We start from the raw sequence: 20,748 nt of genomic DNA, 5'->3' as shown, positions 1-20,748 counted from the left end.
CTTAGTATTAAATAGCTAAAACGCTGTTTCTAACAGACGAATTAAATAATGTATTGCTACAACAATGGTAGTATTAGATTTGATAAGAGCAATTTCTAGATTGTTCAAGTCGCTCTCAATTTTAATTTGCACGAAATTAACCTATATACTAGAAACTGACTACAATATTTGTACACGTACCGACTTTTGTAAGGCCAGGTTATTCTCAAATTGTATGTCATCTTAGTTAGCGGCAGGGTTTTGTACCGACTTTTGTAAGGCCAGGTTATTCTCAAATTGTATGTCATCTTAGTTAGCGGCAGGGTTTTGTACCGACTTTTGTAAGGCCAGGTTATTCTCAAATTGTATGTCATCTTAGTTAGCGGCAGGTTTTGTACAAAACACATATATACTCTAAAAAAACAACATATACAAAACATTGGCAAATTTAGTGCATTTTGAGCGCTACAATGATATTAGTATTATGTCAGTTCTATTTAACTATAAACAATATAAACAGTTTTACAAGGTAATCGCCCATGGAAAACAACATGAGTTTACGTTGACCTGTCGCCGACAGGTGTAAATAGATTATCAATGAAAACGATAATCCACAGTCACTGTCAAAACTATACTGTGCGAATGAAATAACGCTATTTGATTTAGTCAATAATGCCATTCTTCAATTTGAAGGTGTCAAGGTCTTTTTGGGTTTCGATGCGATGCTTCCGATCGTCTTTGCCCTTAATGATGATCACCCCGTCCGATGTCCAGGTACCACTGATACGTCCGTTTCTCAGCATGCCCCGTGCTTGGAAGAGCGCGTATGTGTCAGATCCTCATTTAGATACACTCCAGCATACCCAGCACTTTGGTTAAACTTTTGATTCACTTTCACTTTATCTCTGTAATTACTTGATGGATTTGTTTCAAACTTAAAATAGTTATTTCTCATCATGACTCACATCATACGGCACAGGGTTATAACTCTCACGCCAATATTTCATGAGTTATCCCCCTTTTTACTTAGAATTTCAGGTTAAAGTTTTGAGACTTTTTCACTCTATCTCAGTTACCAACTGGGTTTGATTCAAACTTAAAATATTGTTCCACCTATCATCCATATCATATGACACAAGGTCCGTAACTCTGGTACCAATATTTCATAAATTATACTCCCTTTTATTTAGAAATTCAGGTTTAAGTTTTCATGCACTTTCATTCTTATCTCAGTTATTATGTCTCCCACCACTAAGTGGTGTGGGAGACATATTGATTTACTCCCGTCTGTGTGTGTGTCACAAAGCTTGTCCGCACTCTTAAGTCGAACATTTCTCATCCGATCTTCACCAGACTTCAACAAAATGTGTTTGACCATAAGACCTCGGCCAAGTTCGATAACTAGCCAAATCCGCCCAGGCACTTTTGAATTATGGCCCTTGAATTACTGATTGAGTCCACTCGTCCAAGCCGTCTAACTGAGTCCATTCATCTAAGCCATCTAGAGAAACTAGACATTTTTTCATAGGGGCAGTTGTGGGAGACATGCGCTTTTCTCAAAAGCATCTCTAGTTACTAAATGAATTTGATTTAACCTAAAAGAGTTATTCAACATCATCTCTCACATCATATGACACAAGGGCCATAACTCTTTCACAAATATTTCATGAATTATCCCCCTTTTTATTTCACAAATATTTCATGAATTATCCCCCTTTTTACTTACAATTTCAGGTAAATTTTGATGTACATTCACTCTATGTCAGTTTTATTACTTTAATTATAATTGTAGACTTCAAGAAGACATCTCGGTAGAACAATCATACAACAAAAATGTCGTGTATACAACATCAAACAACAAAATGTGGCTTGTACCAAAATATTTTTATAAGGGGAGGTTTTAGAAGAAGCACAAAAAAATCTTCAATTACAGTATACATTTATGTATATGTCCAAATCAATAAATAACCCGTAAAGTGTTCGTTTTGTACAGGAATTACATTTTCATTCACGTCTACGATTTTTTCGTCACTATAAACTGGCACTGTACCTTTAACAGCTTTTTAACAAACAAAGCTAACCAGATAAGACCAAAAGCCGAAGATAATTTATATGGCCACCAACTGGGCGTTATCGTTTGAAAATTCGTATACAGTCCTACGACTTACTACCATATCTATGATTTTTACCACTTTTCTTGGACTTCATTAATACCTAGGTTATTATTGCACGTGAAATCTGAAATCAGTTTTTCACAGCAGGGAACCAGGGTGATCCACTGACTATCATTGCCACATGTTATCTCGGGGCAATTACCAATAGATACAAGATAAAGATCAAGTAACATTTTATTGTGTAACTTCATATGTAAATACATGCAATTGGAAACTAGTCTACTTTCGCTCAGTATATACACATATATATACATTAATAAAAACAGGTATTTTTACAGTGTCAGATACCTGTCCGATACTATACAATTTTTTTATTCAATAATTGTCCAAGTAAGTATAGAATCATTTATTAGAATTAATTAATGTATGTATCAAAACTTTCCTCAAGTAACTTATTTTAAATCACTGTCAAATTTGTTCTGTTTTTGTCATTTTCTGTTGCCATCCATTGAAACAGCATGCCTGCATGTAGCATGGTTGTGAAAAGCACGGACGGCTAAGGAATAGCATGTGCGTTGCCACTTTGTCCCCTAGAAAAAAAATGTACATGGTGTGGTATTTAGTTGACAAAGATGAAATTATAAAGAAATTGAGATGTATTGGTACAAGTGGTAGCCATTTGCGTTGGTTTTCATCTTATTTCTCTCATAGGAAACAAAAGGTAGTTATCCCGGGCGCCCAATCCAACTGGAACTACATTCGAGCTGGTGTGCCCCAGGGATCGATCCTAGGTCCCCTTCTCTTCTTAATATTCATAAATGACATTGTCATCGATATAAATGCCAACATTCGCCTTTTTGCCGACGACACAAGTCTGTAATGGATTATTGACGATCCAGCGACAGCTGCAGAAATTATAAACTCTGATCTCATTAAAATATTAAATTGGGCAGTACGCTGGCTCGTTAATTTCAACCAACCACAAGCACTTAGGGCTGATCTTCACGAAAGACCTAAAGTGGCATGCCAATATAAACTACACCTTAACAAAGGCTTACAAACGTATTAATATCATGAGAAAACTTAAATTTATTCTCGACCGCAAATCGCTTGAAACCATAAACATTTCATTCATTCGTCCAATTCTAGAATATTTTATCTATGAAAATTTAACATAGCTGCTGACACGAAAATTTAACGCAAACACTAAATTTTCTGTAAACATGCGGTCAGTACGAGCATCATGAAAGGCACGTGTAGTTTTCCCTCCAAAATAATTGAAGAAACGTCTGCTTCCCGTTCCATTTGGAAATCCATAATGGCGTATGAGATGGCCCGATATTACGAAAATACAACGTAAAACTAAATTATCTGCTAACACGCGGTCAATACTAAAGGAACATCATGGAAGGCACGTGCAGTTTTCCCGCCAAAATAATTGAACAAACATCTGCTTCCCGTTCAATTTGGAAATCCATTATGTCGTATAAGTTGACTAAATAGTTTTGCATATTTAAGTCTTGTTTTCGCTCTTTACAACTTACGCCAATGTTCAACCAAACGTTCGGAAAATCTGCCATCAGCGGAAGATATATATCGATCTTTCAGAATTTCTAGATCTACAGAAGTGCGGTGTTAGAAAAATCCTGTTGAGTCAATGGCATTTTTGTTTTAAAACATGCATATATCATGTCCCGACATAATCTGTTGAAAATAAGTCACGAGCTTTAGCAGTACATGTCTACATGCCTGTACAAGTCTATATAAACCATGTGACACTCAGGGCGGGGCAATATTTGACCCTAGTGGGATAATTTGAACAATCTTTGTAGAGGACCTCTAGATGATGCTACATATCAAATATCAAAGCCCTAGGCCTTGTGGTTTTGGACCAGAAGATTTTCAAAGTTTTTCCCTATATAAGTCTATATAAACCATGTGACCCCCGGGGCGGGGGCCATACTTGACACAAGGGGGATAATTGGAACAATCTTGGTAGAGGATCACTAGATGATGCTACACACCAAATATCAAAGCCCTAGGCCTTGTGGATTTGGTCAAGAAGATTTTAAGTTTTTCATATAGAAGTCTATGTAAACCATGTGACCCCCCAGGGCGGGGCGATATTTGACCCTAAGGGGATAATTGGAACAAACTTGGCAGAGAACCACTAGATGATGCTACATACCAAATATCAAAGCCCTAGGCCTTGTGGTTTTGGTCAAAAAGATTTTAAGTTTTTCATATATAAGTCTTACGTAAACTATGTGACCCCCAGGGCGGGGCGATATTTGACCCTAAGGGGATAATTTGAACAATCTTGGCAGAGGACCACTAGATGATGCTACATACCAAATATCAAAGCCCTAGGCCTTGTGGGTTTGGACAAGAAGATTTTTAAAGTTTTTCCTTTCGGTTGCCATGACAACCAGAGTTCTGTACGGAATTCAATTCCTTGAACAATTTTTAAGAGGACCATCCAAATATCATCCCTGTGAGGTTTCATCAAAATTGGCCTGGTGGTTTAGGATGAGATGTTGTTTAAAGGAAAGTGTGGACGGGCGACGTACGGACGCCGGACGGTGAGCGATCACAATAGCTCATCCTGAGTCTTTGGCACAGGTGAGCTAAAAAGAAGTGGGCGGGGTTGTTGTTCAGAAAAAAAGAAGTCATCTCAACGTTATCTCTGTGTGCACCTTTAAATGAGCCACGCCATGAGAAAACCAACATAGTGGGTTTGCGACCAGCATGGATCCTGACCAGACCGCGCGGATGCGCACGCTGGTCTGGATCCATGCTGGTCGCAAACCCCCTATGTTGGTTTTCTCATGGCGCGGCTCAAATTGAAAGATGTTTCAACTGCTTTAAAATATTTGATTACAGATTCACTTACAACCATTTGAAGACATTTTTTATACATATATGGCTGATGTTCAAACTGGTACGTAGATCCTCCACATTAAGTGTTGCAGCCGCCAGTATGCATAAACTGTTCAAGACAATAGAGAACGAGGTAGAAGACCCACTTCAAGGATCTGTAAAAGGTAGGAAATTCTCATATATATATGAGAGCTTTAAATTCAAACGTTTAGCTTGAAGGCTGTGTGTTCGATTTAAATTGGGATTACGAACATAACACCTTTTTTTATGAACTGAAATAGATGTCCGTCTCAAATCACGCGGTGATTGGTTGATTTGGAGGTCAGGATTGAAGCAGAGCAATGAAAGGGCAACATTCTAGACAGGGGCATTGTACACATTGCGATAAGAATATATAAAAGGGACATTCTATGTATTAGAGCGGATACAGCAGTCCAGCGGATATATCACTGACTACGGAAGCTACTTTGTGTTGTTTTTTTTTTGCTAGAAATGCTAACTGTCTTCTGGAGGAGCCACTCATACTGGATACCGATGACAATTATAGATAAGCGGTTAAAACACACACGTTATTTCTAATGCAAACCCCTTTTATCTCTTGTACACACGTGTTGCAATCTATTTCGCATTGTTATATAGGAGACTTTGCAGGCATTTTATACGCCCGTTTCTGAAAGTGCGGGTCGTATTATGTGAACATCCGTTATGGGCGGGCGGCGGTCGGCGTCCAAAGTATGTCCGCTCTCCAAGTCGAAAAGCTTTCATCCAATCTTCCCCAAACTTGCTGACAGTGTTTGTGGGCATAATATCACGGCCAAGTTTGATAACCAGCCAAATCGCCTCAAGCGCTCTTGGATCATACATGGCCCTTAAATTACTCGAAAAACGGCGGTCGGTGTCCAAAGCATGTCCGCGCTCTAAGTCAAACAGTTTTCATCCGATCTTCATCAAACTTGCTGACAATGTCTGTTGGCATAATATCTCGGTCAGGTTTGATAACTAGCCAAATCCCCCCGGGCATTCATGGATTATGGCCCTTGAATTACTTGAAAACTGCGAATTTAGCTTGTCCGCCCTATAAGTCGAAAAGTTTTCATTCGATCTTCACCAAACCTGGTGACAATGTTTGTGGGCACAATGTTCCATAATCATCTAAATTGCATTATTGACCTTGAGTTCCTCGAAATATGTGAAATTAGCCTTGTCCATTCAAACAGTTTTGATCCGATTGTCAATTTCATCCCACATGGAACCTCACAAATACCTCGATTACTTCTTACTCTTTTTATACGCCCGTTTGAAAAACGGGACGTATTGTGGGAACGCCCCTGGCGGGCGGGCAGGCGGGATGGCGGGCGGCGTCCACAGACTTTGTCCGGAGCATATCTTCTACATGCATGAAGGGATTTTGATGAAACTTGGCACAGTTGTTCACCATCATGAGACGGAGTGTCATGCGCAAGAACCAGGTCCCTAGGTCTAAGGTCAAGGTCACACTTAGAGGTCAAAGGTCAAATTCAAGAATGTCTTTGTCCGGAGCATATCTTCTTCATGCATAGAGGGATTTTGATGAAAGTTGGCACAATTGTTCATCATCATGAGAAGGAGTGTCATGCGCAAGAACCAGGTCCCTAGGTCTAAGGTCAAGGTCACACTTAGAGGTCAAAGGATACAAGAATGAAAACCTTGTCCGGAGCATTTCTTCTTCATGCATAGAGGGATTTTGATATAACTTGGCACAAATATTCACCACCACGAGACGTAGTGTCATGCGCAAGAACCAGGTCCCTAGGTCTAAGGTCAAGGTCACACTTAGAGGCCAAAGGTCAGATACAAGAATGACTTTGTCCGAAGCATTTCTTCATGCATGGAGGGATTTTGATGTAACTTGACACAATTATACACCTCATGAGACGAAGTGTCATGCGCAGTTCCCTTCTTTAGAATTACTTCCCTTTGTTGTTACTATAAATAGCTTATATTATAACTTTTTCATTACTAGTCGTAGGGAAAAATCGAGACCACTTTTCTGTAGTACAACATGCATGCTACATCCAATTTTGAGGTGTATTTTGACCAGTCTCTACCTGGTAAAGATTTTTATGAGGACTTACAATTTTTTTTTTTTTTTTTTTTTTTTTTTTTAAGATTAACTTCCCTTAGTTGTTACTATAAATAACTTATATTGTAACTTTTTTATAATTGACCATAGGGAAAAACCAAGACCACTTTTCTGTGGTACAACATAGATGTTACTTTCCAATTTTAGGTGTATTTTAAGGTATCTCTACCTGGTAAGGAGTTTTTTTGTGGACTTAGAAAAACAAAACACTTACAGTTATTACTAAACAACCACACAATTAAAATTCCATTTGCAAATACAGGTGCTAGAGTAAAGAAATTTGCTGTGACGGGCGTATATTGTGACATTCTTGCACTCTTGTTTGGGGTTAACAAGGCATACACCATCAACATTATTACCTTTATGATACGTAACTGAATATCTAGACGAGCGTATTTTGTGACAGTCTGGCAATCTTGTTTTCTTTCCTTTACAGGTACAATTCCTTTGTGGGTAAATGGCAGTTTATATCGTAATGGTCCTGGAATGTATGAGGTTGGAGAACACAAATTCAATCACTGGTTTGACGGAATGGCAATGCTACAGCGTTTTCACATCTGTAAGTATATATCGGCTATAAGGTCCTTGCTTGTTCAGACAGGGGTGACTAGGACTGACCTCTGTTCATCTGCTGTCTGCTTGTTTTTCTTTCTAGCTTCCAGTGATGATTTGAATAAAAATGTAAAACAGTTTTATGAAACTTCGTATGATGATAACTGACCATGAGGAAATAATGTACGTTTTTCTATTTTTTCAAAATAAGGTCACAGTTCTGGTTGCTATGGAAATAAAAAGACACGAAATTAAAGTAATATATTAATGCAATAAAGAGGTCTCAAAATACCTGAGTTTAGCAACAGCCACGTTATTACTTATTGTATCTTAATTTCGCTCCTCTTAAGTTTAATGAATTTACATGTATTAAATGTACACTGGCCTTCCAATCCTGAGGTCGGGGGTTCGATCCCCGGCAGCTACTCGGGAATTTTCAGAAACGCTTTTCAGTGTTTTCCACCCAACTAGAGGTGTACTGGTCAGGAACCCAGTCAATCCTTGCGTGTATCAGTGCTATACACTGGGCACGTTAAAGAACCAGGCTGTCTGTTCGCAACGAGCAAGGCTAAGTTAGCCGGACAAGCCTGTATCTGATTTCTGATCTCTCTGTCGTGGGGGCTTTGTCTCACTCTGTCCCTCTGGTCAGATCGCTCTGTGTCTGTACTAGTAGAGGATGAATTATGCGCCCTGTGTGGCTGCATTTGAACTATGTAAAGCGCCTTTGAACGTGAAATTGATCATGAAAAGGGCGCTATATAAATCTGGTATTATAATAATAATAATAATAATAATAATAATAATAATAATAATAATATAAAAATATTTCAACGCAAATTACAAGTCGTTTCTCTTCTATCAAAAAAGGAAGTTCTAAATATATAGTAAAACTGTAAACTCTCCCAATATTATATTTAGACAGATTATCTATATGAGCCGCGCCATGAGAAAACCAACATAGTGCGTTTGCGATCAGCATTGATCCAGACCAGCCTGCGCATCCGCGCAATCTGGTCAGGATCCATGCTGTTCGCTAATGGTTTCTTTAATTGCAATAGGCTTTGAAAGCGAACAGCATGGATCCTGACCAGACTGCGCGGATGCGCAGGCTGGTCTGGATCCATGCTGGTCGCAAACGCACTATGTTGGTTTTCTCATGGTGCGGCTCATATTTCCTTCGTCTTTTAACAGCAAAAGGAAATGTCACGTATCAAAGAAAATTTCTCCGAAGCGACACCTTTGTTAAGAATACAACTTCCAACAGAATAACACGTAATGAATTTGCAACGACTGCTGATCCGGACCCGTGTAAGAATATATTTCAAAGGTAAGCAGTAAAGAAACATGTACATTTGCAGGTGCCCGCTTGTGATGAAATATTGCACGAAGAGACACCTTTGGTCTTTCCACACCATAAAAGCTTTGAAGCCACCATATGACCTATTATTGTGTTGATGCGATTTTAAACCTAACCAAATTAAAGAAGTACATATGTTGAACCACTTTCCTGACATTAAATGGACTATATACTAATACACTTCGCAGTTACATATAATTTTTAACCGCATTTCACATAGTAATATGAAATGGAGAAGCCTCCACGTCCGCCAGGATCTTTTCCCCTTCAGCGTTGTCGGGATCGAAGCCTCCCTGGAGGTGTTGCATTCTTTCAGGTGAGGAAGCCATCCAAGAAGCTTACAGAAAGTTGGTGGTTCTATCCGGCGGTCCATCCATGCCTTTATGAACCCGGAAGGGCACACGTTTTTGTTTGTACCATTTAATTCGCCATATGACCAATATTTGCGCCGTTGTGACATAAACACCCCTCCCCTAACACACACACGCACGCACGAACGCACGCACGCACACACACGTGCGCGCGCACAAAGAAACATGTCAAATAGAGAGGTGATAACCTTACCGTTACAGCTCGCCATTTGTTTTCCTTTCTTTTTTGTTTTAGATTTTTGTCAGTGTTTGAGACTGACGAATTGACAGACAACACACTTGTGAATGTTTTCCCATTGAAGGACGGCCTTTATACTGCAACAGAATTGGTATACCTAAATAAAATAGATCCCGAAACACTAGACAGGGTTGATAAGGTAACTTGTTGATATTCTAACACAGCGTAGCCAGTTAGTACTTAACATTTTGCGAAGTATTTAAAATGTATGTATTTTTCTTTCGCTAAATTTAACATTTTATGTTATCTGGAGTGAAGTAAATCTTACTGCTTGCTTATTCCGTTGAAATAGGTGAAAAAAGATCCAAAAGAAAGGATTTCAAAAAAAAAAAAATAACTGGAAACATCAAAAGTACTCAAGCTTTTCAATTCCGAACGAACTAGCTTTTACGGAAGGAGAAATGTGGCTACTCTCTGTATTAGTTATGTAAGACGAGCTGTTTTATAGTGTCTTATTTAGAAGTACAGACTTCCAGATCGTAAGACATCAAAGAAATTAAACAAGAAACGCGGCAATGCCACGAAACCAGGTTTTCAACACTTTTCATAAGAATAAACAAGAGTGCCAGAATGTCACAATATACGCCCGTCACAGCAAATTTCTTTACTCTAGCACCTGTATTTGCAGATGTAATTTTAATTTTGTGGTTGTTTAGTAATTACTGTAATTCTTTTGTTTTTCTAAGTCCACAAAAAAACTCCTTACCAGGTAGAGATACCTTAAAATTCACCTAAAATTAGAAAGAAACAACTATGTTGTACCACAGAAAAGTGGTCTTGGTTTTTCCCTACGGTCAATTATAAAAAAAGTTACAATATAAGTTATTTATAGTAACAACTAAGGAGTAATTAAAAAAAAAAAAAAAAAAAAAAAAAAAAAGTACAAAAAAAAATAATTTTAAGTCCACACAGAAATCCTTACCAGGAAGAGATTGGTCAAAATACACCTCAAAATTGGATGTAACATGCATGTTGTACTACAGAAAAGTGGTCTCGATTTTTCCCTACGTCTAGTAATGAAAAAGTTACAATATAAGCTATTTATAGTAACAACAAAGGGAAGTAATTCTAAAGAATGGAACTGCGCAAGACACTTCGTCTCATGATGGTGTATAATTGTGCCAAGTTACATCAAAATCCCTCTATGCATGAAGAAAATATGCTCCGGACAAACTTTTCATTCTTGTATCCTTTGACCTCTAAGTGTGACCTTGACCTTAGACCTAGGGACCTGGTTCTTGCGCATGACACTCCGTCTCATGATGGTGAACAATTGTGCCAACTTTCATCAAAATCCCTCCATGCATGTAGAAGATATGCTAACCCTAACCCTAACCTAACCCTTACCCTATTTTTAGTAACAATGACCTTGACCTTGATCCCAGAAACCCGAAAATCAATCCCAAGCTACAACTTTATATAAGTTTGCTATACACCAAGTTTCATCATGATAGCTCATTCCTAAGTTAAGTTATTGACCGGAAACCCTTTTTCTATTTTAAGTAACAGTGACCTTGACCTTGACCCCAGAAACCCTAAAATCAATCCCAGCCTTTGTCTTGATATAAGCTACATACATACCAAGTTTTATTCAAATATCTTTACTGAAACAAAAGTTATTGACCGGAAACCTTTTTTCTATTTTAAGTAACAGTGACCTTGACCTTGACCCCAGAAACCCCAAAATCAATCCCAGCCTTTGTCTTGATATAAGCTACATACATACCAAGTTTTATTCAAATATCTTTACCGAAACAAAAGTTATTGACCGGAAACCCTTTTTCTATTTTAAGTAACAGTGACCTTGACCTTGACCCCAGAAACCCTAAAATCAATCCCAGCCTTTGTCTTGATATAAGCTACATACATACCAAGTTTTATTCAAATATCTTTACTGAAACAAAAGTTATTGACCGGAAACCCTTTTTCTATTTTAAGTAACAGTGACCTTGACCTTGACCCAGAAACCCCAAAATCATCCCAGCTTTGTCTTGATATAAGCTACATACATACCAAGTTTTATTCAAATATCTTTACCGAAACAAAAGTTATTGACCGGAAACCCTTTTTCTATTTTAAGTAACAGTGACCTTGACCTTGACCCCAGAAACCCCAAAATCAATCCCAGCCTTTGTCTTGATATAAGCTACATATGTACCAAGTTATATTCAAATATCTTTACCGAAACAAAAGTTATTGACCGGAAACCCTTTTTCTATTTTAAGTAACAGTGACCTTGACCTTGACCCCAGAAACCCCAAAATAAATCCCAGCCTTTGTCTTGATATAAGCTACATACATACCAAGTTTTATTCAAATATCTTTACCGAAACAAAAGTTATTGACCGGAAACACCAGTTTGACGCCGCCGCCGCCGCCGCCGCCACCGCCGCCCGCCCGCCCGACCGACATCTACCCCAATCTAATAACTCAGGTTTTCGTTGAAAACCTGGTTAAAAATAAGATAATCAGGAAATCACTATACTTTTTAAGAAGGCTTTGAAACTAAGTTAGAATTGTGCAAATGACACAAATTTTTAGTTGTTTTTACCTGGAGTACAGTCCCTTTAAATTACATGTGTTTGCCTACATAGTTAAATGTTAAAGAGTTGTAAATGGAGGCTGAATTTTGCAGGTGGATTTGGAGAAAAAAGTGGGTGTGAATCTTGCTACAGCCCATCCACACTGGGATACTGATGGAAATATGTATAACATTGGACATTCATTCAACCGTGGTTTGTTCACCGTCCTAGTTAAAGTGCCGCCAAAGAAAGGTAATGTCTCTCAGTCATTATTTATTAAATATAGTTAATCTCTGTCCAATAGTTTGGATGATAAGAAGAAAAATGATTATATTGTGCAAAAATTCTTTGCTAATGTCAACGCAAAGACGTCAAGTACAAGTTATTTGGTTGTTTTAATTTCTATAAGTGTTCAATAAATTACTTTACCGGCCGAAAGTTTGAAGGCATGGTCCCGATTAGCCTTGCCTTTTTATTTTAGAGAGGGGCCCACAATATTTCCCTAAATGTACACCCTGTGGTAATACTAGTTCGGTTGATCGGCAAAATTGAATAATACGAGCGATCCAATTAATCTGACATAACTGGAAACGGTTGATCTAGTCACGAGAATAAGTGTAAAACTTTACTTTGGCTTCAGGTATGTTTTTGTTATTGTTACTGGGGAATTGCATATCAAACGAACCACAAAGTTATTTAACACTTTAAAACTGTATTTAAATCTTATTCATGATAATTGGTCAGAAGTTAATTAACATTGACTAGAAGTTAATCTTAGAATATGAAATTACAGAAGGAAACCATGGTAATACTTTGTTAATTGTTAGTGAAACACCGACAAGTCCATTTTCACAATCGCATATTGATGGCAGAAGATTAGTTTCCTGTGAGATAATTGCCATCAGTAAAAGAATCCAACAGGATCAGATAAGACAATTTTTTTCCGCTTGTAGTGCCAATATTTAAAAGCGAAGTCGGTGATTGCGATCGTGAATGTCTTAACAACGGAAATCAGTTTGTCATTTGTCGTCGATTATAGGCCCATCACTAGAATCTGATATTACTCTTAAATATTGGACACCACATTTCTGATAACCTGGTTTTTGGAAGCAAAGCTAAAGTGTTAAACTGAGACAAACCTGTATATGCAACGCTTCTTTTAACAGATGGTGTAGAAGGATTTCCTGCTGGCGAGATAGTATTTAAGACAAGATCCCCCTGGAAACTTCATTTTAACTACTATCACAGCTTTAGTATGACAGAAAACTATTATGTCTTCGTTCAACAACCACTTCTGTCAAATGTACCAAAGATTTTACTAGGACGAAAAATGGGATATGCATTTGACTCGTCCTTAACATCTTATCCAGAAATAAAGGTAAGGAAAAAAAGTTTTTTTTAATTAATTAAGGTGAGCAAAAAAGTGAGCACTTTATCAGGAAATAAAGATGCTATATTTTATCCTGCATTGGGCGCTCCACTTTATCCTGCATTGGGCGCTCCACTTTATCCTGCATTGGGCTCTCCACTTGCTCCACTTTATCCTGCATTCGGCGCTCCACTTTATCCTGCATTCGGCGCTCCACTTTATCCTGAAATTTAGATGATAAGAGAAGAATTTACGTAAGTTTTTATCTGCTGAAGCAAAGGAGTTTATATTGGTCATAATCCTTCATAACAGTAAATAAAGAGAAGCCTACACTGGGGCGAATCGCTCCTATACATGAATTGATGTAGTCATGTTATCCTGGTCAGAAAGGTCCGTGTTACAAAACAGAACGAAGATCGTTTCGAAAATTATCAAAAATATCTGCATACAAAGAGTGATTTTTATTCAATGACAAATTACTGTTTTGGATGTAATAAACCATCAGTTCTTAATTTAACTTTTTCCTGACTTATTTTGTTTGCAGAACCGGTTTAGAATTGTAGACAGAAAAACTGGAGAAGAGGTGAATGCAGACCATGTAATAGAAGCAGACTCGTTTCTATTTTTTCACCAGATAAATGCTTACGAAGAACAAGGTATATGACATTTTTTTTATAAATGGTATCAAATATATATGTGTACTATAGTATACCGTTATTGAATGACTTGTCGGTCATTAGTCAAAACTATTGCCTGAGTTCCAGTGGATCGGGGGTCAATATTTTTGACAATCGACCGCTAAGCCATTCAGTATGTCTTTAATTAAATGACACCGGAAATAATTTTTCTTTAAAATTTTGGTTTAATAGCCCACTATACATGTGTTGAATTTAGGTAGGTCATATTGCACAAACTCTAGACCGGCAATGTATACAAGGAGTCGTGAAATAATAACAATTGTAGTTTGAAAACTCTATGCATATTTCCCTAAAAACTCGACAATGTGGAGGCCACTTCGACATATTATTTTGCCCGTACAAGCGCCAAGAAAGAGTGCTATCCCATTTGATCTGCTATTTAATATAAAAGTCGTTCCAGAATCAAAATGATCAGAACGGTGTTATGCCTAATTTCTATACAAAATATTTATTACAAAATGTATTAGGTGCGTAAAAATCACTAAAAGTTGTAGTAAATAAACATGAAATACGATTAAGTTGAAAAATGCAACCCGGTGTCTGTTTCAACTTGTTAAAACTGGTTTTGTTTATCGGCTCAATGCTTCTAGTGATATAACTTTTTATTTTGATATTACAAAATGCATTTACACTTAATATTGCATGTCAAACGGTTTATAAATAATAATACATGATACATTTCCTCCTTTACAGGCCGTATTATACCTAATATTGCGTTTCACATGGGTTATAATTTATAATACTTGATACATCTTCCTTCTTTACAGGCCACATTATACCTGATATTTAGTCTCACACGGGTTATATATGATAATTCATGATACGTTTTTTTTTCTTATTTGCAGGCCACATTTTACCTAAAAGATATTGTGTGTCATATTGATTATCGATAATTATACATACTTTACCATTATACGTAATATTGCGTGTCACACGGGACACAAATCGTAGTTCATGATACGACTTTCTACTTTACAGGCCATATTATACATGTACTCATTTTGCGTGTCACACGGGTTTTAAATTATAATTCTTGATACGTTTTCCTACATTACAGGTCACATTATACCTGATATTGTGCGCCATGCGGGTTATAATTTATAATACATGACGCGTTTTCCTACTTTACAGACCATTATATTTGATCTTGTGTGACATATGGATTATCGATTATTATACATGAAATGGTTTCCTTCTCTACAAGCCAAATTGTACTTATTATTTCATGTCACACTGGTTATAAATACGTTTTCCTTCTTTCAGACCGCATTACACTTTATATTGCGTGCCATACGGATTACAGAGTATTATACATGCTATGATTTCGATTTTTTTCAGGCCACATTATACTTGACATTGCATGTCACACGGATTTTAAATTATTAGACCGTTTCTACATGAAAAATTTGACATCAGCGCAATATGAAGAAAATTTACGAAGTCTCAGTGAGCCGGAAGCTAGACGATACGTGATTCCTCTCGAGCTTGGACAGGTTTGCACACTTAATGTTTCTTTTAACACTATCTGGAAAATGACACATATGCAGGTCCTGTTTTATTGTACTTGTATTACAGTTTGAAATTGGATCTCGAATTCCGCGGGATCAAGAGTTTTCTCTTCCATATAACCGAAATTAGATATAAAATGATATATTTGGACCTGTTTTCCAGACAGGACCCAAAAATGTCTTCATGGTATCCAGAACGTTTAGTTAAGCAAGGTTGAGATATCGAGTTTCAACTGTATGTATCATAAAACTGTAAAAATACTTGTCACTGTAGCTCACATGTTTTAGTGATATCATATTTAATGAAATTGTAACCCATACAGCTCACCCGTTTTGCTCAGGAAACGGAGCACAATACTCAAAAATATAGTAGTGGTGATACCTAGACTAGGCAATGACCACCTAAGACAGTATGTCTGCAATTTGATGTTTTCCTAATACAGTATTCTGAAGGCAATTTGATGTTCACCTGAGACATTATGTCTGTTGAAATGCAATCTGATGTTAACTTAAAACAGTATATCTGAAGGCAGTTTATGTTCTCGTCAGACATTATGTCTGTTTAAATGCAATCTGATGTTCTCCTAAGACAGTATGTTTGAAAGCAGTTGATGTTCTCCTAAGACATTATGTCTGTTTAAAAGAAATTTGATGTTCTCCTAAGACATTATGTCTGTTTAAAGGCAATCTGATGTTCACCTAAGACAGTATTCTGAAGCCAATTTGATGTTCACCTAAGACATTATGTCTGTTTAAAGACAAACTGATGTTCACTTAAGACAGTACATGTATGTCTAAAGGCAGTTTATGTTCTCCTGAGACATTATGTCTGTTTAACTGCAATCTGATGTTCACTTAAGACAGAACATGTATGTCTGAAGGCAGTTTATGTTCTCCTAAGACATTATGTCTGTTTAAAAGCACTCTGATGTTCACTTAAGACAGTATGTCTGAATACTGTTTATGTTCTCCTAATACATTATGTCTGAAAGCAGTTTATGTTTACCTAAGACAGTATTCTGAAGGCAGCTTATGTTCCCCTAACACATTATGTCTGTTTAAAGGCAATTTGATGTTCTTTTAATACAGTAAGTTTGAAGGCAATTAATGTTCTCCTAAGCCATTATGTTTGTTTAAAGACAATCTGTTGTTCACCGAAGACAGTGTATGTTCTCCTAAGACATTATGTTTGTTCCAACTTTTAAGGCAATCTGATGTTCACCTAAAACCATATTCTGAAGGCAACTTATGTTTTCCTAAGACATTATGTCTGTTTAAAGGCAATTTGATCTTCTACTAAGTATACTAAAGGCAACTTATGTTCTCCTTAGACATTTCATCTGTTTAAAAGCAATTTGATTTTCTCCTAAGACAGTAAGATTGACTTTTTTTTACATTTTTCTTTAATCCACGCACAGGCAACCGTTTTTTAAGTACTAGAATGAAATATGTATTGATAGTTTCATATAATTTCAACTACTTCAGGAATCAAAAGACGGCAACATTGTTTCGTTGGAACACACCGCAGCAAAATGTCACAGAATTAGCGGCAAAGCATTTCATTGTGAACCAGAAAGATTGGCTGATATTGGCAAGTACATATGATCACTTATTTTAACTTGATGTATTAAGATTCATATTCTTTGATTTTGTTTTAACTAGATGTATGCATTGATGTATACAGAGTCTGTATTTGTGTATTAGCTATATGTATTCATAGTGTTCTTTTTAACTTTATATATTCATAGTCTGTGTTTGTGTTTTAACTTGATGTGTTCATTGCTGTATTCGTTGCTTTATTCATAGTCTGTATTTTTAGCTCACCTGTCACGTAGTGACAGGGTGAGCTTTTGTGATCGCCCTTCGTCCGTCGTCTCTCCGTCGTATGTCCACAATTTCTTGCGAACATGATAAAGACCACATTTTGCAAACAATTTTGATCAAACTTGCACACAAGTTGTATTGGCATAATATCTCGCTTCCTTTTGAAAACTGGCCAGATCCCATTATGGGTTCCAGACTTCTGGTCCCTTAAAGGGCCAAAAATTGCTATTTTTGGTTTTTGAACACGAGACCACATTTTGCAAGCAATTTAAATCAAACTTGCAAACAACTTGTATTGGCATAATATCTCTGTTCCTGTAGAAAACTGGCCAGATCCCATTATGGGTTCCAGACTTATCGTCCCTTAAAGGACCAAAAATTGCTATTTTTGGCTTGTGAACACGATAAAGACCACATTTTGCAGTCGACTTTAATCAAACTTGCACATAACTTGTATTGGCATAATATCGCGGTTCCTTTGAAACACTGGCCTAATTCAATCTTGAGTTCCAGAGTTATGGCCCCTTTAAGAGCCAAAATTTCTTATTTTTGGCTTGTGAACACGATAGAGACCACATTTTGCAATCAACTTTTATCAAACTTGCACACGACTTGTATTGGCATAATATCTCGGTTCGTTTCAATAACTGGCCCGATCCTATCAAGGGTTATAGAGTTATGTCCTCTTAAAGAGCCAAATTTTGCTACTTTTGACTTGTGGACACGATAGAGACCACATTTTGCAATCCACTTTAATAAAACTTGCACATAACTTGTATTGGCATAATATCTCGGTTCCTTTTGAAAACTGGTCGAATCCCATCAAGGGTTCCAGAGTTATGGCCTCTTTAAGGGCCAAAATTTGTTATTTTTAGCTTGTGAACATGATAAGAGACTACATTTTGAAATCAACTTTTATCAAACTTGCACACAACTTGTACTGGCATAATATCCGGTTCCTTTCGAACACTGGCCCGATTCCATCATTGGTTCAGGAGTTATGGCCCCTTAAAGGGCCAAAATTTGCTACTTTTGGCTTGTGAACACGATAGAGACCACATTTTGCAATCAACTTTAATACAACTTGCATCCAGATACAGCCTTAAAATTTGGATGACATGTACAGTTTTGCATACCGATCTTAAAACTGACTTTCAGTGACCATGCATGTGACCTACTGACCTACTTTCTAATTTTTTTAAGATACAGCCTTGAAATTTGGATGGCATATACAGCTTTGCACACCAATCTTAAAATTTACTTTCAGTGACCACCAATTTGACCTACTGACCCAGTTTCTTCCTTTTTAAGATACAACCTTGAAAATTGGATGACATGATTGTACAGTTTGCATGCCGATCATTAAATTGACTTTCAGTGACCATAAATGTGACCTACTGTCCTATTTTCTTGTTTTTAAGCTACAGTAAAAAGATTTGGACTACCTGTAATATTCCTTTTTACAGATTTCAAAAGTAATCTTGCATAAGCTTTACCTTCACCCATGCACTCCCCTAATGTTTTTGTTTTTAAAGCTTAAGCTAAGAAATTTGTTCAAGCAAGCACTTCTGCTTAGGTGAGCGATATAGGGCCATCATGGCCCTCTTGTTTAAATTGGTATATTCATTGATGTAATCAGAGTCTGTGTCACTTTTACCTTGATGTATTCAGAGTCCGTGTTCGCGTTTTAACGTCATGTATTCGGTGTGTGTTTGTGTTCATAGTCTGTATTTGTGTTTTAACTTGATTTACTCTCTATAAAATTCGAGAGTAAATTAATTATTCTCTAAACTGTCATAACAGTAAGAAAGAAAACAAACACAGAAAGTAAGAATATGGCTAATATTTGGCAGTAAGTATCGATTTACAAGATATATCAACACAATGCACGTTTAATTAAGTGTTCATCTGTTCCGAATGTCGTAGTGGTGTTCCGGTTGTGGTGTTCCGGTTGTCGTAGTGTCGTTGGAATGGAATGGAAAACTGAAACGAAACTAACTTAGAATCGAATAAACTTTCAAATTAAACTTAAAGAAAAGTAACATGAAGCCTTGCTCTGCTTTAACTGAAAAAGAACTATCTTTAGAGACAATTAAATGTAAAACCATCAGCGTCATATCCTCCTGAGTAACTCCGCCTGTGAAATAACTGTACGTGAAAATAAAAAGAAAATTCAATAATACTTTAATAAGAATATTTTCTTTCTCGCTTAGTGTCCATAAATATGCAGACAACAATAATTTTTTTTTATAAAAATCTGAACTATTATAGATCGATTGATAAGAATGCTTCAGACCGCTTAAGCATATGGGGAGGGTGGGTAGGGCATTCACTATTTTAAACCTCACTGCCAAATATTTAACCTCGAGATGAATCAAAGTTACGTTGTAAAGGTATATATATACACAATACACAAATGCACGATAAGCACGAGACTATTCCCGCCAACCTGAACTACTGTAGAGACTGTTAAATTAGCGATACTGTAAAGACTGTTATTATCGTACCGAGAATAATTTCATGTATTCTGTATTCAGAGTCTGTGTTTGTGTTTTAACTTAATGTATTCATAGTCTGTGTTCGTGTTTTAACTTGATGTATTTAGATTTTTTTTTTCGTTTTAGCGTTATGTATTCAGAGTCTGTGTTTGTGTTTTAACTTGATATATTCAGAGTCTGTGTTTCTAGGGTAGCCCTCCCGTATCAGCCATATTGTTGTGGTTATAATATGTGTACGTAGCCGAATGCGGAAAATTTGTTAATGCATATTTACGTTGTCTCACAAATGAAAATGTAAAGATTTTCCAGCTCTTTTATGACGGAGAAAATCCCTCCTTTTCTTCACATATATTAATTTAAACAAACAAACGTTTCTATGGCCTATCAAATGCACAAATATAATCACGTGGCTTAATACGTAAAGAAACATAGCCAACCAACGGAATATTCTTATAGTTTATAATTAAATCATAGGAAACGCGCTTGGATTAAGTGTATAATAATTTATTATAGCTCGATTTTTATGAAAGCTTAAAGCTTAATTGAACCACTCCCGAGTCCGCTTTCTGGAAAAGCCAGTACTGGTGTCATACGAGTAGGTGTGGTCGCCGACCCCTGTATGGCTTAGCCCACGGGCCCCTGGGTTGATCGGCATTTGGATTTGGACTGGGAGAAAGAAAATACAATAAATTAGTTGCATAGTATTGATCTTCGTA

The 20,748-nt window shown here is 36.9% G+C and overlaps 2 protein-coding genes across 5 annotated transcripts in view; one reads left to right on the top strand and one right to left on the bottom strand.

Moving 5' to 3' along the window:
- The window catches only part of LOC123527854 (carotenoid-cleaving dioxygenase, mitochondrial-like), a 29,823-nt gene that overhangs the window by 6,170 nt on the left and 2,905 nt on the right, over positions 1-20,748 (top strand). For both annotated transcript variants that reach the window (XM_053523630.1, XM_053523628.1), the window contains exons 2-10: positions 4,977-5,137; positions 7,532-7,654; positions 8,839-8,974; positions 9,611-9,752; positions 12,249-12,387; positions 13,302-13,513; positions 14,049-14,160; positions 15,541-15,695; positions 17,196-17,301. In XM_053523630.1, coding sequence (XP_053379605.1) covers positions 5,023-5,137; positions 7,532-7,654; positions 8,839-8,974; positions 9,611-9,752; positions 12,249-12,387; positions 13,302-13,513; positions 14,049-14,160; positions 15,541-15,695; positions 17,196-17,301 — 1,240 coding nt within the window. In that variant the 5' untranslated portion in view covers positions 4,977-5,022. The remainder of the gene's footprint in view (positions 1-4,976; positions 5,138-7,531; positions 7,655-8,838; positions 8,975-9,610; positions 9,753-12,248; positions 12,388-13,301; positions 13,514-14,048; positions 14,161-15,540; positions 15,696-17,195; positions 17,302-20,748) is intronic.
- Positions 12,828-20,748, bottom strand: part of LOC123527853 (kinesin-related protein 4-like) — a 39,995-nt gene continuing 32,074 nt past the window's right edge. For 2 of the 3 annotated variants that reach the window (XR_008367137.1, XM_053523632.1), the window contains exon 3: positions 12,828-13,727. The gene's annotated coding sequence lies outside the window, so the exon portion shown is untranslated. Of the gene's footprint in view, positions 13,728-19,124; positions 19,518-20,748 lie in introns of those variants that run through there. The other variant, XR_008367138.1, reaches the window with a different exon arrangement.

Source organism: Mercenaria mercenaria, chromosome 14 (genome assembly GCF_021730395.1).
Source record: "Mercenaria mercenaria strain notata chromosome 14, MADL_Memer_1, whole genome shotgun sequence".
Lineage (NCBI taxonomy): Eukaryota > Metazoa > Mollusca > Bivalvia > Venerida > Veneridae > Mercenaria > Mercenaria mercenaria.
The sequence above is the reverse complement of the archived record's forward strand: the minus strand, read 5'-3'. Positions and strand labels throughout refer to the sequence as shown.